A 17,336-nucleotide genomic window follows, 5' to 3' on the forward strand; every position below is an offset into this window, starting at 1 on the left:
TAGAGGGAGTGCGGGTGTTGGATTAAACAAACATACGGACATACATCCGAGTATCTAGGTATGTTTCTTTGCATTTGGTTTTGTTTTTGTTTGTTTTGTGGGTATGAAATAAATAAGTATCGCATGCAGGTGAATAGATGTGGATCGATTGAGGCTCCGGCTAGTGGCCAATGTGTTTCTTGATCAGGGCCTGCAGTAGCCGCACCTTGGCCTTCTTCTCCTTGTACTGGGCATAGGTCTCTGTCTCGAGGGACCTTCGATCCTGCTTCAGCATCTTGCGGCCGTTCTGCTCCTCGAACAGTGACTCGTACTCGCGTATGGTGGCCTTCAGCACGGCCTTCTCGTCGCGCACCCGCTCCAGCTGCTCCCACAGCTGGTCCAGACTCAGTGCGGAGATGTTCTCGCTGGCCGCTCTCTCCGCCGCGGAAGACTCCATCGATCCGGCAGCCGCCGGACCAGTTGTGGTGGTGGTCGACTCATCGGAGGAAGCATTCTGTGTGATGGTATTTGGCGCCATTGAGTCGCTGGGAGAGTTGGTGGTCGCGGTGCTGTTGTTGGATGAATACTGCAGCGGTGTTGAGGTTGCCTCGAAGACCATAGCCTCGTGCTCCAGGATCGTGGGCAGCTCTGGCACCCCACTCCCAGTTCCAAACATTACAGTGCGGGCAACCAGACGCTTCAGCTGACGGTAGCGATCGTACAGGGGTCGGGCTGCATCTCGCTCCTCCTTGGTGATCGGATGGCCGTAGAGATTCTCAAAATACAGCAGACCATGCTGGACGGCTGTCTTCTCCTGCACCAGTTGATCGGCGGTCAGTTCCTCCAGCTGCTGCGACCGTTGGCTATTTGTGCGCTTCTCGTTTAGATTCTGCAATGGATAGCAAATAGCAGGCGGGTGAGTACGGTGCATAAGTTATCAATGGATCAATGAAATCAATATGAAAATGACACTTCAATGCCACGGAAGCCCACCCAAAACAGCAAAAAAACACGCATACATAAACTGATAAAAGCGCCAAAGCGGCACGTAAACAAGACTATCTATCAGCGCCACTGCATGGGGCATTATTTCATTGGGTCTCATGACAAACAGACAAGAATCCGCGCGAGACGCCAAAAGGCCCAAAACAGAAATAGAAATAAGTGCAGAAAATTCGTAAACAGTCGCAAAAACCGAGCAAACATTACATTATACAAGCACTTTTGTGGCTGCTCTTAACCATTATATCCATATTCTCTGTCCTCCCGGCCGACCGTCTGTGGTCCGTCCCTCAGTGTACATCCAATCATTCTTGGCACAAACTCAATTTCGTTTCTTTTCGAGCCTCTATGACAAATGTATCATTAATTTGTCAATCGAAGAAGGAGGCCTGTCCTAACCAAATGCCATGAGCACTCTGCTATTGGATCTAAAATAGATTCCCATAAAATACTTTTACATATGTACATGCAAATGTATAAAAGAAGCCTCCCAAATTGGGCAGGCAGCTACACAAATATTTGTAGGGGTTCTAGAAGCCCTATCCCTACTTCCTGGCAATGTGCGATGAAACATTTAAGTCTCGAATATATAAATCAGTCTCTTATTTTCCATCTATTTCTATTTGCATGTATGAATTCTCTTAATCGAACATCTTTATTAAACGAAGCCAAAAGTGCCTTCTACCATCCAGTATAAAATTATCAAAAGATTAGAATAAAATATAAAAGAAATGTCCGAATTCTAATGAGTAGACATGCACAATTGCGGCTATACTTTGAATCATAATCGATTCAATTGTATTGATTTCGTCAATTAATTCTGAAATAGAATCTATTCGCATGCCAAAGTACTTTCCATCCCAAATTAAAACCGCATTTAAGTAAAGCACTCTTGACAGGGCATAAACACGTCGATCAGCTGCCGAATTTTGTTTGTTTTCCCCCCAGACAGCATTTTTTTTGGGCGGAAAATTTCATTTCATTTAAATTTGTTGTTTTCCCGAGTGCCGCTCTGACAATGGGGCAAGATCAAAGTTATTGCCAAATTGCTAAACATGTCACTGGCTGCCGCTGCTGCTGCTGCCTTCGAGGCAATCTACATATAATACCCGAGGAACTGAGGCTCTCTGACGTCTGCTCCACTTGTTAATTGCCATCAAAAATCTGTGTCTGTCTCGTGACAAGAGTGCGCGAATGAGATGGGGTTGTTGGATGGAGAATGATCTCAGAGAGACATTGAGAGAGTGATCCGTACCTGCTCGATTTCAGCGAGGGTGGCCTTCATGCGCTCCAGCTTCTTGGCCACCTCCTGGCACCCGGAGCCACCAGCACCGCCGCCGCTACCGCCGCCTAGCTTGAGGCCGAGGGCAGCGATGGGATCAGTCTTGAGCTCATGCCGCTCCTTTCGCAGCTTGCTCAGCTCGGCCAGGGCGTTCTTCATATACTTGTCGTTGAGGCGCTCCGCCTGCGAGGGCCGGTAGCCGAGCCGCTGCTCCAGTGCGTCCTCCAGCTGGACGAGCTTCTTCTTGAGCACGGTCACCCGTCGGCCGATGGCCTTGAGGCGCTCCTCGGGCGTCTGGAAAGCCACCATCATGGCGGGCAGCACCTGCTGCATCACATCCCGGGTGCGCATATTCTCCAGCGAACTGAAGGCGCGTACAGCGTCCATCGGCTCCAGGCAGTCCATGTCCTCGCAGCCATGCAGCTGCACGCTGGTCGCTTGCTTGGGCAGCGCCTGCGGATAGGGCATCACCTTGGCCAGCTGGGCGGCCGCATCGATGTTGCCTCCGACGTGGGGCCGGGAGTGGGCGTAGCGTCGGCTCAGCACGGGGGCGGGCTCATCCCCGCGCTCCCACGGCAGCGATTCCTGGGCCGAGGTGAGGTCCGGGTTCTGTTGCTGTTGGCGTTGCGGCGGCTTGGCCTTGACGGGTGTGGGCGTTGAGTCGTCGCTGCCCGCCGAGGAGCTCGTTGTGGGTGTGGGTGAGATGCTGGAGCTCCTTTTTGGCTGCTGCTGCTGCTGGTTTTGTTGCTGCTGTAGCAGTTGTTGCTGGTGGAAGTCGATCAGGTTGTTGTCGTTGTGATCGGAAGCGGAGGAAGACGAGTTGGACAGCTGCTGCTGTTGCTGTTGCTGCTTCCTGCTGCTGATGAAGCCGCGACGCTCGTACTTCAGAGCGGACAGGTCGTACTTATAGGCGCTCTGTTCGTCCCGCCTGGAGGGCAGGTACTTGCCACCGACTCCTCCGCTGCCGCTGCCCTTCTTGGTGATGCCGGACTTGCGGCCGGGTGGCAAGCGGGACTTACAGAAGCGCTCGCTGCTCCTTCGGCGCTCGTGCTCGCACTCACTGTCATCGCTGGCCTCCCGCTGCTGGCGGGCCGGACTGGTCTCTGAGCGTGGGCGCTCCTTGGAGCCCTGCACCTCACTTGAGAGATTGGCCAGCGAGGAGTTGTTCTCGCCGCCCTCCGACTCCTGGTTCTGGGACTGGGACTGGGACTGGGACTGCTGTTCGCGTTCAAACTCCAGACAGTAGTTGGCGTAGCTGGCGGTACGCTCAAAGTCCTCTGAGGAGACACGCCGAATGACCTCGCATTGGGCCTCCAGCAGGTGGGCGGCCGCTGTCTTGGGGTCTTGTGGTGCGTGGCCCTGAGCTGGATCCGTGAGCAGCTCCTCGCTGTTGCTGCGTTGCAGCTTGCGGTCCTGTCCAAAGACGGAGCTGCTGTCGAGACGCTCCTTGCGCTTGCGCGATGACTTTTGCCATTCCAGAGGATTGATGATCTCCGGTAGATATGTGGAGCTGAACTTTGGCTGTGGGTCGACGCTGTTCAGATGGTTCTTGGCATCCGCCTTGGTCCTTTCCGGACTCTGCTGATGTTGACGGACGACGGCTGCTGGCTCATGGCACTGTGTGGGGGCCGCTGTGGATGCGGACGATGACGAGGATGCTGACGATGATGAAGATGAGGCTGAGGCTGCACTGCCGCACGAGGCAGTCGACGATGATGAACCGGTGAGACGACTCAGGTCGTCTTCGTTCAGCCCAGTTGTGGGATGGCGCATGCCGCACTGTAAAGAGAGAGAAATGGTTAGGGAAATTAATAAATAAATAATTAAAGAGGTGAATAATTAAACAATATTTCTTAAATGTCATCCTAAACGAACCCACGCCCCACCCTACCTGTTCATTAAGTGTGGGTTAATAAAGGTCTGGCACTACGTGTCGCATGAGTAATAGTTCGTTAAAACATTTATTTTGTGCCCCGTCACGACCCATCATCAACTACTGCCCCCCCAGTGCCCACTCGATCGGACTCGGGCACTGGGGTCTAGTTGAAGAAAATCTCTCCAGTTTCCAGTCTCCGATGCCTGTTATATAAGTCACACACGATGCCCATAAATAATTCATAGACTTTGGTCGGAAAAAGTCAAGCTTCCATTTAGTATCCAAAGAAAAATCAAAGTTTCTGTTCGAGTTGTGTAATCGTATGACGAAATACCGAATAAATTCGATCAAAATTGAATGCAAAAATTGAGAAAATTCTATTTGATATTCCATCATTTTGGGAAAATTGTATAGGAATACTAAATGATATTTATTTTGTAACATTTGACATTTGAATGCATTTCTTGAATAATTTCAACACATTTAATTAGCAAAAGGGATGCTCAAAATATTATAAATAAAAGTATATTGTATAAACATATATTTACCAGAAAATATGTAATAATTTTGGGCGTCATATTGTTGTGGATTATAAATAATAATAAATGTAGGTTGAATTGGCTAATCTCTATGGGAATCAGTCTAGCGGTAGCTTGGGGATTATCACAAGTATTATTGCACTCGAGGCGCCTCGATCACGTTCAATCACTTGATTTAAATATACTTTTGTCGGTATAATCTTATAGATGTCATTAAAATGTCATCGCTTGAATCTCGTTCAATAAATTTCAATTGAAATTAATTGAATATTTCCTTTCCAGGTTTTTGTTTTTTTTTTGTGGGTGGAACACAGTATTGTCGTCTACTTTTTGTTGAAAACAGTCTACATGTCTCTAGATCTTTTGATTGTTTTTGCAAGTATTTCTATCTGTTTTTTTCACAAATATTAATTATTTTTCTTTTGGGCTTTTGGCGCTTGACGCTGCCTCTGCCGACAGCACGGTGGAGGAGGAGAAGGAGAGAACCGTTTGCCGTTGCTTTCTCTGGGCGCACCGAATTACTATTAAATTGATTTCAGCCCCGACCTCGGGAATTATATGCGAAAATCTCGAGAGCCGAGCGGCGGCAGAGCACCAGTAGCGGCAGTGGCAGAGCGATAACTTGGAAGAGCGGGTAGGAGAGAGAGCGCCTGCGCATGGTCAATGTTATTGTCGATCGCTGCAGCGCCCGCTGTGGGGGTGAGCGGGAGCGATAGAGAGAAGGTGCGAAAATGAAATGCAAACAGAGCAGAATTTGTGCAAGCAAGTTATAGTAATAAAAGGTGGGGCGCTCATATAAAGCTTTCTCACTGCATGCATACGCAGAGCTTGAGAGAGGAAGCTCGAGAGGGAGCGGTCAATCCTCTCGACTTGTATGAAATATACCTTTTGTGTACTTTTCTTATCGGTACTCTCCTCCGCTGCAGACACTAGACAGAGACAGACAATAGATTGCGCCTCTGTGTGTTGTGTGTGTGCGTTTGTTTGAGAGTTTAAAAATAAATCTGGCACTTGGGGCGCACGAAATTAGCAGAAGCTCCACACTTTATGGCCATATTAATGAAATGAATTAATTTATTCACTTGTTTACTCCCCCGTGTGCACCGACAGAGCAAACAGGCGATACCGATACATAACCAATGTGGCTCAAGCGCTATTATCGATTGATCGAACGGTATTTTTGGCACACTCGAAAGCCCTCCGTACAGGTAACGGCACTTCATAAACAAAACAAAAACCAAAATAAATTTGTCAACGGTGTGTGTACATAGTATGTACGATTGTATGTATGTATGTATGTGCAAACAAGAATACTTGCTCGAGAATATATTTCAAGTGCAATGTCACGCCAGATCAATGCAGCAGCAGAGCAGAGGCAAAAGCAGAGCTGCAGCGGAACAGCGCAGCAACGCCTGGAACTGACTTTCTGGCCTCTCTCTGTCTGCCTGTAAAAATAACTGAGTCATCTCCCTCTCTTTCTCTCTCGTTCTTCTAGGCTAACCGAATATCAGAGGGCCTGGAGACTGGAGTCTGTGCGTGTGTCAATCAACTCTTCGTCAGCCAGAATGAGACAAACTAATTGAAGAACTCGCGCCCTCTTGTGACGTCAATGGAGAACGTGATCGAAAGCTTACAGCAACGCAAACAACGGCTTGGAAGGACAACCAACCTCCCGTACGCCAGTGTTGTGTGGGCGGCGCGTGCAAGGCATTTCCAATTGGAATTAGTTCTTATCAAATTAATTAGACAACGGAAAGGGGAATTTGTTCAAGGGATTTAGCAGCCACAGACAGCGACAGGTGAAAGCCCAGTACGCCGTCTAATGGCACAGCAATGGATAATGAATGGGACTTCAATCGATGTCCACAGACTTAACGGCAACAAATTCCACGTTGATAACTGCAAAAATGTCTATAAAAGGATTTCTTCTTTAATCAAATAACAAAGAACCTTTTGGTGACACATTTTGTAAGTTAAGGGCACATAACAGCTATAAAGCTTCCTCTACGGAAAACATTGGTTCCGAGATCCAGTGCAACACACAAATGGAATTCTTCTGGTTTTTGGTCCAAAATATATGTAAATACCCAAAAATACTCACATATCTATAAATGCAAATAATATTGATTCAGCTTATGACGTAGGCAGGTAGTATGAGCGCGTGGGCGGTTATTCGCATGTCATAAATCTACGCATCAATATCATCTGAGCCACACATACAATGTACATTTCAGGCGATATCAATGCTGGCTCCCTTTTCCATTTCATTGTTTATGCAATAAAAGTTCATAATAATTGTTTACAGAGAAGCCGCCACATGGAAGTGCATGACTCAGTAGGACAAAAGATCATATCGGATAAGAATTGAAAATAATGGAGCACGCAAACCACCGAAGCCGGCGAGTGAACCACAAAACCGCATTACCACTTGACCCAATCATCTGGAAAATGGTGACGGACACCAGCTGCTAAATGAAGTGTCACAGAAATGTGTTTTTATTGTCAGATAAAGATATCAAATCCACGGGGAATAATCGATAAGAATCTGTCGTCATTAGGTATTTATGGACACAACCATGGAATTTTGAATTTTGATGATAGCCAGGAATTGAGAGAGCTATTGAATAGGTTCCTACATGTATTATGCATTAGTGTGGTTAAATATTTAGTTTGGAATCTGATAGACATGCTAAGTTAATACCACCTCCTCCGGCTCTCACATTTCCGTACTAAATTACATTCCAAAAGCTAAGAAGGTCGCACAATTGACACAATGAACAGCCACGCGCTGAAGCCAAAAACTGTTTACATGCAAAAACGGAACGAAAACAAAGTCAGGGGCACAATGGCATGGGATTTATGGGGCTTTTGTCGAGTGGGGGGTTGACTGCTTAACAACAGTCGCCACATAGCCCCAGCAGGGGAAGCCTACGTCCCACGGAGATGCTAAAAATGGACCACGCGGCGTATGAGCGATCCTCACAATAGCCGAGAGGTGAGATTTGCGCGTTTTAACAAGCCCGTGCGAAAACGGCAAGCATTGGCATGTGGAATGCGGAGAACGGTGGGAGTACGAGGGCGTAGTGCTGCTGTTGGCTATTAAACGTCGTGCAAATATTGAAAAGTCATTTTCACCGGCTACAGTCTACGAGTATTATGTTGATAAGAGTGGCGAGGCCTCTCCTCTGGACTCTACCTGGTAACATCCATAACAACCACAGACCGCCTAGCGCCGCCCCAGACCGGCTCGAACCGGTAGGAAACCAGTGACTGCAGCCCAAGATACAGCGAAGATATCACTCTCTCTCTCTCTTGATCCGCCCAAATCCACATTACGCTCCTATTATTCTATGGCTCTCCATATCAGAGTGTGTAAACAGTTTCAGTTTTTTCCTAAATTGTATCAACAATTTGATATGACGCTAGCTTTTAGGAGAGTCTCTCGCAACGGGGCTCTCTATAAACACGACTAGCCATAGCCATGTTGACATTTCATCAATTTGAGTGCCCGGTGGCTTGGGAATTTGGTAACCGAGCAGTTGACAGAGCAATAATGAGTGTTTACAAGTTTTTTCAGCAACCTACTTAGCCTTAGGTAGCCTTCTGCTCATGGAAATATTCAGTTTTTCTTATAATTTGTCTTTGAAAGTGCTTAATTATATATTGGGGAATCTTTTCAGTGCTGTTTCTTTTGACTAATGAATATTCCAGTCTAATCTTTTATAAGTTTATTGAATAGAAAATAATGTGTTTCACGATTAAAGCTTTTTCTGTCACCTATCCTTTGAAATTGAGGAGTTTTTCTCTATATCTGAATGAAAATGAAGAAATTAAGAATGGAAATTTCCAACGGCCTGCACGTATCGACATATGGATATACATATGTACATACATATGTATGTATGTATGTACATATGTAGTACATTTATGTGCTATTTATAAAATCATAATTGAACGACAATTAATCACCATGATAAGATACGGAGGGACTTGGAGAACGATAGATAGTGTATAAAATTTATGTACTTCCTCGGGAATTTCGACCATTTCGAGTGCTTGTTCCTCACTCAGTTTTTTGTTTCTATTTTAGGTAATCATCGGAAAATCAATGAAATCAAGAAACAATTTCATAGTTCTTCCACCGCAAATCGCATCAATCACTGTGCTATCGACTAAACAAGTGACTATTTGGCTAATGGTTCCCATCACTCTCTCGACCTTCCATTACCCTACACCCACCCCGTCTACCTGCCCTTACCCTACTCATAACCGTCAATCTGTCGGTTAATGTCAGTCACGTGTTGCGAGCTTCTGGTTTCGCTGCAGTTTGAGGTTTGCGCAACGGTACGCGGAAACACTCACAGAGCGAAATAAAAACACAGGTCAGAGGTCAGGTAGAGAGCTACTATTGTCATCCCCAGTGTAGAAATTTCATGTTGGCGGTAGAATATTACGAGAAAGAAATGCAAATGCGAACTCACACAAAACAAAAACGTAATCAAGCGTGACGCCGAAAACAAACGTAAAAGCAAACCATTAAGACACCGACAAAAGAAATTCCTCTTTCCGTGCTTTGCCCATCTTCTGTCTAGCAATTATAAAACTCTTTCTAGAAAGGGTATGTAAATTTAATGACAAATGAGAGAGAAGGCAAACTTAAAAAAAAACACCAAACAGAAGGACGCCGAAAACAAACGTAAAAGCAAACCATAAAGACACCGACAAAAGTCATTCCTCTTTCCGTGCTTTGCCCATCTTCTGTCTAGCAATTATAAGACTCTTTCTAGAAAGGGTATGTAAATTTAATGACAAATGAGAGAGAAGGCAAACTTAAAAAAAAAACCACCAAACAGAAGGACAGAAATGGCATGCAAGGGGGAAATAGAACAAAAATAAACTCGCGGTCGGTCTACGGCAAAACCAAAAAAGTATTCATAAATGTCGGGAATGGGTGGACATGGGAAAAAGGAAATGCAATCAGAGCTGTGTAGGTACAAAATATATTCCAGGGCAAAGTACAACCCAGTCTTTCCGCGTTCTCTTTCGCTCTGCCATTTCTCTCCCGCGGCTTTTAGTTTCTGTGACGTAATTCGTAATTAATGTTTGATCAACTTCTGTTGTATGCTGGCATTGTTGTTGTTGTCGTTGCGTTTCAATCAATTTACAAATTCCTGGCTTTTGCTCACATTTCAACCATTCGATTTATTTTCGTTCGCTTTTCGTTAAAATCATTCAATTTCAATTGATTAAAAGAAACGAACCAAAACAACAACAACAAAATATGGGAATTTCTTTTTCCAGTTTCGTGAACTTTGGCAACCCGTCACATACTCTTAAACAATATAAATAATGGAGGATGTATGGGCACGTATTTGCTATAATTTACGATCCATGCGAAATTTGAACAGGTTTTTGTGCCATTTATATGTTTCTTTTATTTCGTTTTTCTTATCGTTTTGTTTCATTTTTAATTTAAAACACTTAAACTTTTGCAGCAGATTCTTTCGAATTGAAATGTCTCCTCGAATGATGGCAGTGCCGCTCTGTGCTCGGCGTGTGTCGTCAGATGACAAATCAAACCAACCTATTCCAGAACACATGACTACCAAGACTCGTTCCACACTCGTGACCAACTTAATGGAGGCGATGCATCTTCATCTACAGAGAGTTGTGGTACAATGGAATGAGTAGAGTGAAGGCTGATCTTTGAAGCGAGCGTTAAAGTATCCTAAAATCCCTCTGATTTTCTGTTTGAAATTTTTCTGTTACATGTGTGCCAGAATAGTTCCATCTGTGAGAATATTTGGTTGTAATTTTCGATTGTACTAATGAAAGAGCCGTACAAAGTGCATTATGTTAATATTCCCTATCCTATCCTATACTATTCCCTCCTTATCCATAATACTCAAGTTCCAATCATTAGCTATTGACATTCCCGACGCGTCCAATGCTAATCCCCCGCTAATTATATTCCCATGGTGATTTTCGTCTCGCTTTCTGGTCTTTGCAAACACAGTGATCTCTGAAAATAAACGCAAACTGTTCAGTGGAGCAGGCCGAGTCGTGAGAAGTACAAATTTAAACAGACCTATAAATAACCCAAACACAATTGATCGGTTACACATTGAACTCTCTGAGGGAGCTCTATAAATAGAGATTTTTTCACGCAATTTGGCAGATGATTTCGCTAGCTAATCTGTTTACTTGATTTGTTAATTGAGTTTGCCATACGCAATATTCCTATTGTGCATCCCCAGACAGACACGACAGTCCTCGCCACTCCATTCCCATTTCCATATCCAGGCAACAACCTTAATTGATTTTACACTCAATTATTTATGCAAACACAACTAAGTCCCTGACAAAATAGTTTGTTTTTTTTTTTTTGGGTCAACACGCTCACGTCAGGGAATATGACATGACGATTGGGATTATGCCTGAAACAGGATGATGGCTAAGGGGGAGACGGGTAGGAGACGGTTGTGCCTGAAAGCAGGCAACACTATTCTTGCCACAATAGCCTAGGAAAATACAAAAAAAATGTATGGGAGGAAGAGGCTTCACTGTGGCCACTATACATACATTTGGATTTTTTGTACATATGGACAGTACAGGCAAGGCATAATCTATGACTCAAACAGCAAACGAAGAAGAGAAACAAATATGTACAAATAAGTTGGAAAAGGCAATAAACAAAGCGGACAACAAAAACAAAAAACAGAATAGAAATGAAATGAATCGGGAATGGGGAATGGAAATCAGACAAGGAATGTGGGTTTAATGGAAAAATCAGTGGCAAATGTTAGCAAGATAACGGTTTTTGTTTGTCATAGACAAATACGATAAACATACAATAAATGTAAGGTATTAATAGACCATATTGTGTACCCAATACTTTCACAACTCATTTATTGAATTGTGCAATAGCCTGTTATATAGCCTCTATAAAGGCTTCTCTGTGGAGAAGCTTCTAGTTGTAAAAATATGGTGTGTATTTCAGAGAATTCTCTATCGATATTCTGCGTAATGTAATTAACCTATACATAAGCAAGGAAAGGCTTTTCTTATTAACAGGCTGGCCTGTTTCCAGTATTTCTTTCCAGAAATAACTGGATGTCTGAAAATATGCAATGGTTGCCAGCGCCTGAAGTGATCCGATTACGTTGGAAACTTTTTCCATTGCCCTGGCCAAATGTGTTAATTTAATTCCTTTATGGTAGCGTAATTAGATCATAATCATCTCTGCAAATATTTGTACAGTAATCAGCAATAACTACGTCGGACAGGTGTGAAATGGATAAATAAAGACGTCCGACTGCAGAGAGGTTCGTTCTCTCCTTAGAAAAATTGTTTATTTAAAGAATTATTTGAACGCAGTGAAAATAGAGTAATATTTTAATTTATGTGGAAATGTTGTTCCACGAGTATAACTATAGCGGTGCGGTGCCTTTTCTCCGTGTGAGTGGAGCTATTTCCCCAGGTGTAAACATACCGAAGTGCAATGCACTAACATGATAACAAAGCTATATGAAACCTGTCAAGAATCCGAGAGGAAACTACTTCTAGAGTATTCTCCACCTTATAATATTATCTTACTTAGTTCTATAATAATACTTACAATGCAAGCCTTAACGGACTTCCAAAGATTTCTCGCAAAGTCTTCAATCTTGCTGGTTTTTCCCCGTACGTTCGCCAGTTGCACGACGTTTCCTTTTAGATCGTGGGAGAGTGTGCCAAGGAGGAGTGGGAGGAGTAACCCAAGAGCGATGAATAGAGTTACCGGGAAATCGGTGCACGCACAAAATCACTTGTCACGCCTGACCTGACACCTGTTGGCTCTGGCACATGCAGGGGTGCAGGGAGAGATTTCCACGAATCGGTTAACCGTATTGTTAGGGAACCGTAATGTCGTGCCGGTAGATAGTCACATTGCCGATGATCCCAAAGAATGAATGCGCGAACAAGCGGCAAGCTTTCGTGCCGTGCCGTGTTATTATCAATTGTCCGCTTTGTGTTGTATCCCGGGTATCCTCTCCAACCAGGATTACTGTTAACTTTGGTATTGTTGCTTTTGCCTTTCAAGCTGTTGTTGTTTTTGTTGGTCCAAGACTATCTGTCTCTCTGTATCTCTCTCTGCCTGTATGTCTGTCTGTCAGAGTCTCTTCTTCGCGCTTCCACGCCAACAAATCCGATATTTATTCGCTCTTGAGTTTGATTTTTTTCTTGACCTTGTAACGACGGTTGCGCTGATCTATGACAAACTCATATCGCGATCTCTGCACATTTTCGCTATCCAAATCACAACAGCTCAGACCAAGCAGGCGTAGGACTCCTAGCGAATACGTTGTGACTGAATTATAGGGCCTGGATCGGTGCGAAATCGGTGTCCGCTGCAACAGCTGCGGTTCGGACGTGGGCGTATGGCGTAGGGCTGGGCTGGCTGCCTCTGGATGATGCACTACCGGACGAATGAACGGTTGGGTGTTGTATGCAACGGTGTCGCTTTTTCAAAGTTTGGGGCGTGAATGAGCCAACGGCGTGCACCTGACGATCTATTTGTACCAAGAGATGACGTTATCCTGCGATCAATCGCTCTCTCTTTCTCTCTCTCTCTCTTTTTCTCTGCGGGTTTGCAACTGCACTTTCTCTCTTCGGCGTTCTTTCTAGCTGTTTCTCTCCCCCCTTGGGCGGTGGTGGTGGTGGTGCACTCTGTGAAGGTTGCAGACCAAAAATACAAAATTTAGAATGTCTGGACAAGAATTGTATTAAGAATTTTTTTTGGGAACAGTCTTCTTATTTTATCGCAAAAATATTGAACCTTCCCAACTGTACATGCATTCCATAGAGAGCCCAAATGCAAGATCAGAAGCTTTTATCTTGAAAAGCTCTCTCTTTCGAAATTGCACGTGCGAGCGCCGTTCACATGTGAGCTTTTCTCTCCGCAAGCATAGCTTACGGCTAGCCCTTCGAGAACCTTCTTAGCTCTCTCATACCCAGCTTTTGGAGGGGTAAAATAGTTAGGCTAAGTGCATGCTGCACAGAACAAAAAGTGCATTCAAAGTTGGAAGACTTAATTAATGTGCGTACAGAACGTATAAAAAAGAAAAAACGTGGTGAAAATTCTGCAAAACCATAAAAGGGAACATAAACCCAATAAAACCATTTGAAAAGTGTTGTGGCTGCAAAGAACAAAAACTAAAAACCAAACCCTGGATAAGGTACGCAAAGAAAATGAAAAAGTGACCTTATTACATAATTTCACGTATGTACTGTACATAGGTTATGATCCACGTGTGGCAGAAAATTGCTGACCTGGCCTGACCACCCCTCAAGGAGGGGGGGTCCGCTTCATGACGATCATCAGTCCTTCTTCTTGGTGCCACCGGACCTTGCCTGCAGGCATAGAAACGGATGGACTTGGCGATCGGGACCGAGCCGTTTATATACATATATCTCACGCGCAATTAAGCCGCTCCACAACAACGACAATATAAAACCATCTAAAATATTATATCACCGCGCCTTGTGTAAAGAAAATGTTGGTGCTTGCACATGTAGGGTGTGGAAAAATTAGCTCAGCGGTCATTGCCCTTGCGGCTGACCATACACCTATGCACACTTAACTAGACCCACCTGACCGTATGTCACCTATTCTCTCCTTCTCTCAGGTTATTAAAATTGTTCGATGCCGACATTCTAAAAGCCACTTAAGGGAAGAAAAATAAATCACAAAATCTAGAAAAGAAAATTTAATGAAAAATTATGGATCGAAGAAAAAAATAGAAAAGAAAATTGTTTAATAATATTAAATATTCCTAGACGTTAACTTAGAAATAGAAGAAGAAAAAAAATGAAATTTATGCCTAGTTAAGAATAGATTTTAAAAGGTGCATCATCGGTCTCATTGTGTCCATGGAAGGGTATTGGTAAAATACCTCTTCATAACGCTTCTTGTTATTTTGCATATTTCTACATTTCTTTAACAGTTTTTATTGCAAACGTGAAATTGGGCCCAACGACACCAGCAGCTGTTTAAAAGTCTGTAAGTAGACACACATATATACACATACACTCCGGGTCAGGAGAATAGCGTCTACACAGTGAGACATGCATGCTTAACCATATATAAAATGAATTATTATTAACTACCATCACTACAATTATGCCATTTAATTCCTTTAATTAATTCATTCTTACTTTATATTTTGATTATATTATTTTTATTCATATTTGATCATTCTCTTGAATTCCTATGTCTTAAATTAGCCCCACATATATATACACATGCAGTAAAAATAGTTTTAAGGTTTTGGGTAGAACCATAATGGCATATTCTTATGTTATTCTACATGGAGGGTGGGTCAAGAGGGAAGAGCACAACCACCTTGCTCTTCACAGTAGGTAGTGGACCTTAAGTTCCGTCCGGGTTTGTAATTCCGATCCCAGTTCCCGTAAATCTGTCTACGATTTTGTTAGGTGACGGAGTTCGTTTTCGCAGCACAACACCCACCCCATTTTCCCTGAGCCTAGCCGGCCAACCTTTAGTAGACAGAGAGTGCTGACGAGACGACACTTCCCGTGTCCGTTACATAATAAATGGCGCCCAACGTGGGGCCCAAATGGTCCGTATCTACCAACGTGGGGCCCGAATGGCCGTACCTACCAACTATATATTCTATGGTTATAGGTTCCCTCACGTTTTCCCCAATAACCTTCCCAATCCCTTCCGCAACCCAATATTGATCCAAATTTTAAAAGTAGTTCAGTTTTTGTGTTATATATCCAGCTCGGAACAGCTGGGAATCTGATCATTGTCGGACCCAGACCAGTGGATATATTGCATAGAAGAAGATCACAGTAGACTTCATTATATCATTTCATCAGGATACTAGGAACGATAGTTCTGAGTAAATTGGTTCTATACCTAGTAGCGAAGATGAATGACCTTTATTCTCTCGAGATTAATTGAGACTTGTTCAGACTGGAGAATTCGGTCCTGTTCCTCTTTTCTCGAAAGGATCAACAACAAAATTTTGTTTTCTTTCTTTCTGCTTACGGACTTAAGGTTATAACAACCGAAGACATTCCTTCTGCTGTGCTGGTGCCTGATAGGAGACCCTCACAATCATTGCCCATATTTTCCAATTTAGAATCAAACAAAAAAAATCTTTCATAGTCTTAAAGACTATATCGTTTTTCCTTAATCATAATTTGTTACAATGGCGGTAAGGCGAAGTATTGACAATATAAATGTTAATCTCGGCGAGGTAGTCGTACACTGCACTATATGCAATGATACCAGCCAGGACACCGACATTTTAGAAACCCATTGCAAACACAAATATCACAGGTCGTGTTTATCGGATTGGTTGACATCCAATGAGACATGCCGATTTGTTCGTTACCGTTGCGTTCACAATCTCAATTGAACTGTAAAGAGCTGGGGAAATTTCACATTAAGGATATTTGGTAGCTAGAGACAAAAAGTCTGCACCCTTCCTTGTTGTTGTTTCAGTTTTATCTTGGGTCAAAACCCTAAGATAAAAATCTGGCGGGGGTGAAGGTTGCAGACCAAAAATACAAAATTTAGAATGTCTGGACAAGAATTGTATTAAGAATTTTTTTTGGAACAGTCTTCTTATTTTATCGCAAAAATATTGAACCTTCCCAACTGTACATGCATTCCATAGAGAGCCCAAATGCAAGATCAGAAGCTTTTATCTTGAAAAGCTCTCTTTTCGAAATTGCACGTGCGAGCGCCGTTCACATGTGAGCTTTTCTCTCCGCAAGCATAGCTTACGGCTAGCCCTTCGAGAACCTTCTTAGCTCTCTCATACCCAGCTTTTGGAGGGGTAAAATAGTTAGGCTAAGTGCATGCTGCACAGAACAAAAAGTGCATTCAAAGTTGGAAGACTTAATTAATGTGCGTACAGAACGTATAAAAAGAAAAACGTGGTGAAAATTCTGCAAAACCATAAAAGGGAACATAAACCCAATAAAAACCATTTGAAAAGTGTTGTGGCTGCAAAGAACAAAAACTAAAAACCAAACCCTGGATAAGGTACGCAAAGAAAATGAAAAAGTGACCTTATTACATAATTTCACGTATGTACTGTACATAGGTTATGATCCACGTGTGGCAGAAAATTGCTGACCTGGCCTGACCACCCCTCAAGGAGGGGGGGTCCGCTTCATGACGATCATCAGTCCTTCTTCTTGGTGCCACCGGACCTTGCCTGCAGGCATAGAAACGGATGGACTTGGCGATCGGGACCGAGCCGTTTATATACATATATCTCACGCGCAATTAAGCCGCTCCACAACAACGACAATATAAAACCATCTAAAATATTATATCACCGCGCCTTGTGTAAAGAAAATGTTGGTGCTTGCACATGTAGGGTGTGGAAAAATTAGCTCAGCGGTCATTGCCCTTGCGGCTGACCATACACCTATGCACACTTAACTAGACCCACCTGACCGTATGTCACCTATTCTCTCCTTCTCTCAGGTTATTAAAATTGTTCGATGCCGACATTCTAAAAAGCCACTTAAGGGAAGAAAAATAAATCACAAAATCTAGAAAAGAAAATTTAATGAAAAATTATGGATCGAAGAAAAAAATAGAAAAGAAAATTGTTTAATAATATTAAATATT

General features: G+C 43.5%; 2 protein-coding genes across 3 annotated transcripts in view; both read right to left on the reverse strand.

Moving 5' to 3' along the window:
• The window catches only part of LOC117891692 (membrane-associated guanylate kinase, WW and PDZ domain-containing protein 1), a 31,877-nt gene extending 29,817 nt beyond the window's left edge, over positions 1 to 2,060 (reverse strand). The window contains exon 1 of the mRNA XM_034797279.1: positions 2,044 to 2,060. The gene's annotated coding sequence lies outside the window, so the exon portion shown is untranslated. The remainder of the gene's footprint in view (positions 1 to 2,043) is intronic.
• On the reverse strand, positions 68 to 13,385 carry LOC117891695 (protein FAM13A). Of its 2 annotated transcripts, none has more exons than XM_034797286.1 (3): positions 12,297 to 13,385; positions 2,237 to 4,042; positions 68 to 868 (listed from the first exon to the last, which is right to left on the reverse strand). In XM_034797286.1, exons 2-3 carry the CDS (start codon positions 4,034 to 4,036, stop codon positions 161 to 163), a joined length of 2,508 nt encoding a protein of 835 aa, XP_034653177.1. In that variant the 5' UTR covers positions 4,037 to 4,042; positions 12,297 to 13,385; the 3' UTR covers positions 68 to 160. The 2 variants fall into 2 exon arrangements, with proteins under 2 accessions (XP_034653177.1, XP_034653176.1); XM_034797285.1 differs by lacking the exon at positions 12,297 to 13,385 and adding an exon at positions 4,688 to 5,181.
• Positions 13,386 to 17,336: the final 3,951 nt, after the last annotated feature.

Source organism: Drosophila subobscura, chromosome E (assembly GCF_008121235.1).
Source record: "Drosophila subobscura isolate 14011-0131.10 chromosome E, UCBerk_Dsub_1.0, whole genome shotgun sequence".
Taxonomy (NCBI): Eukaryota; Metazoa; Arthropoda; class Insecta; order Diptera; family Drosophilidae; genus Drosophila; species Drosophila subobscura.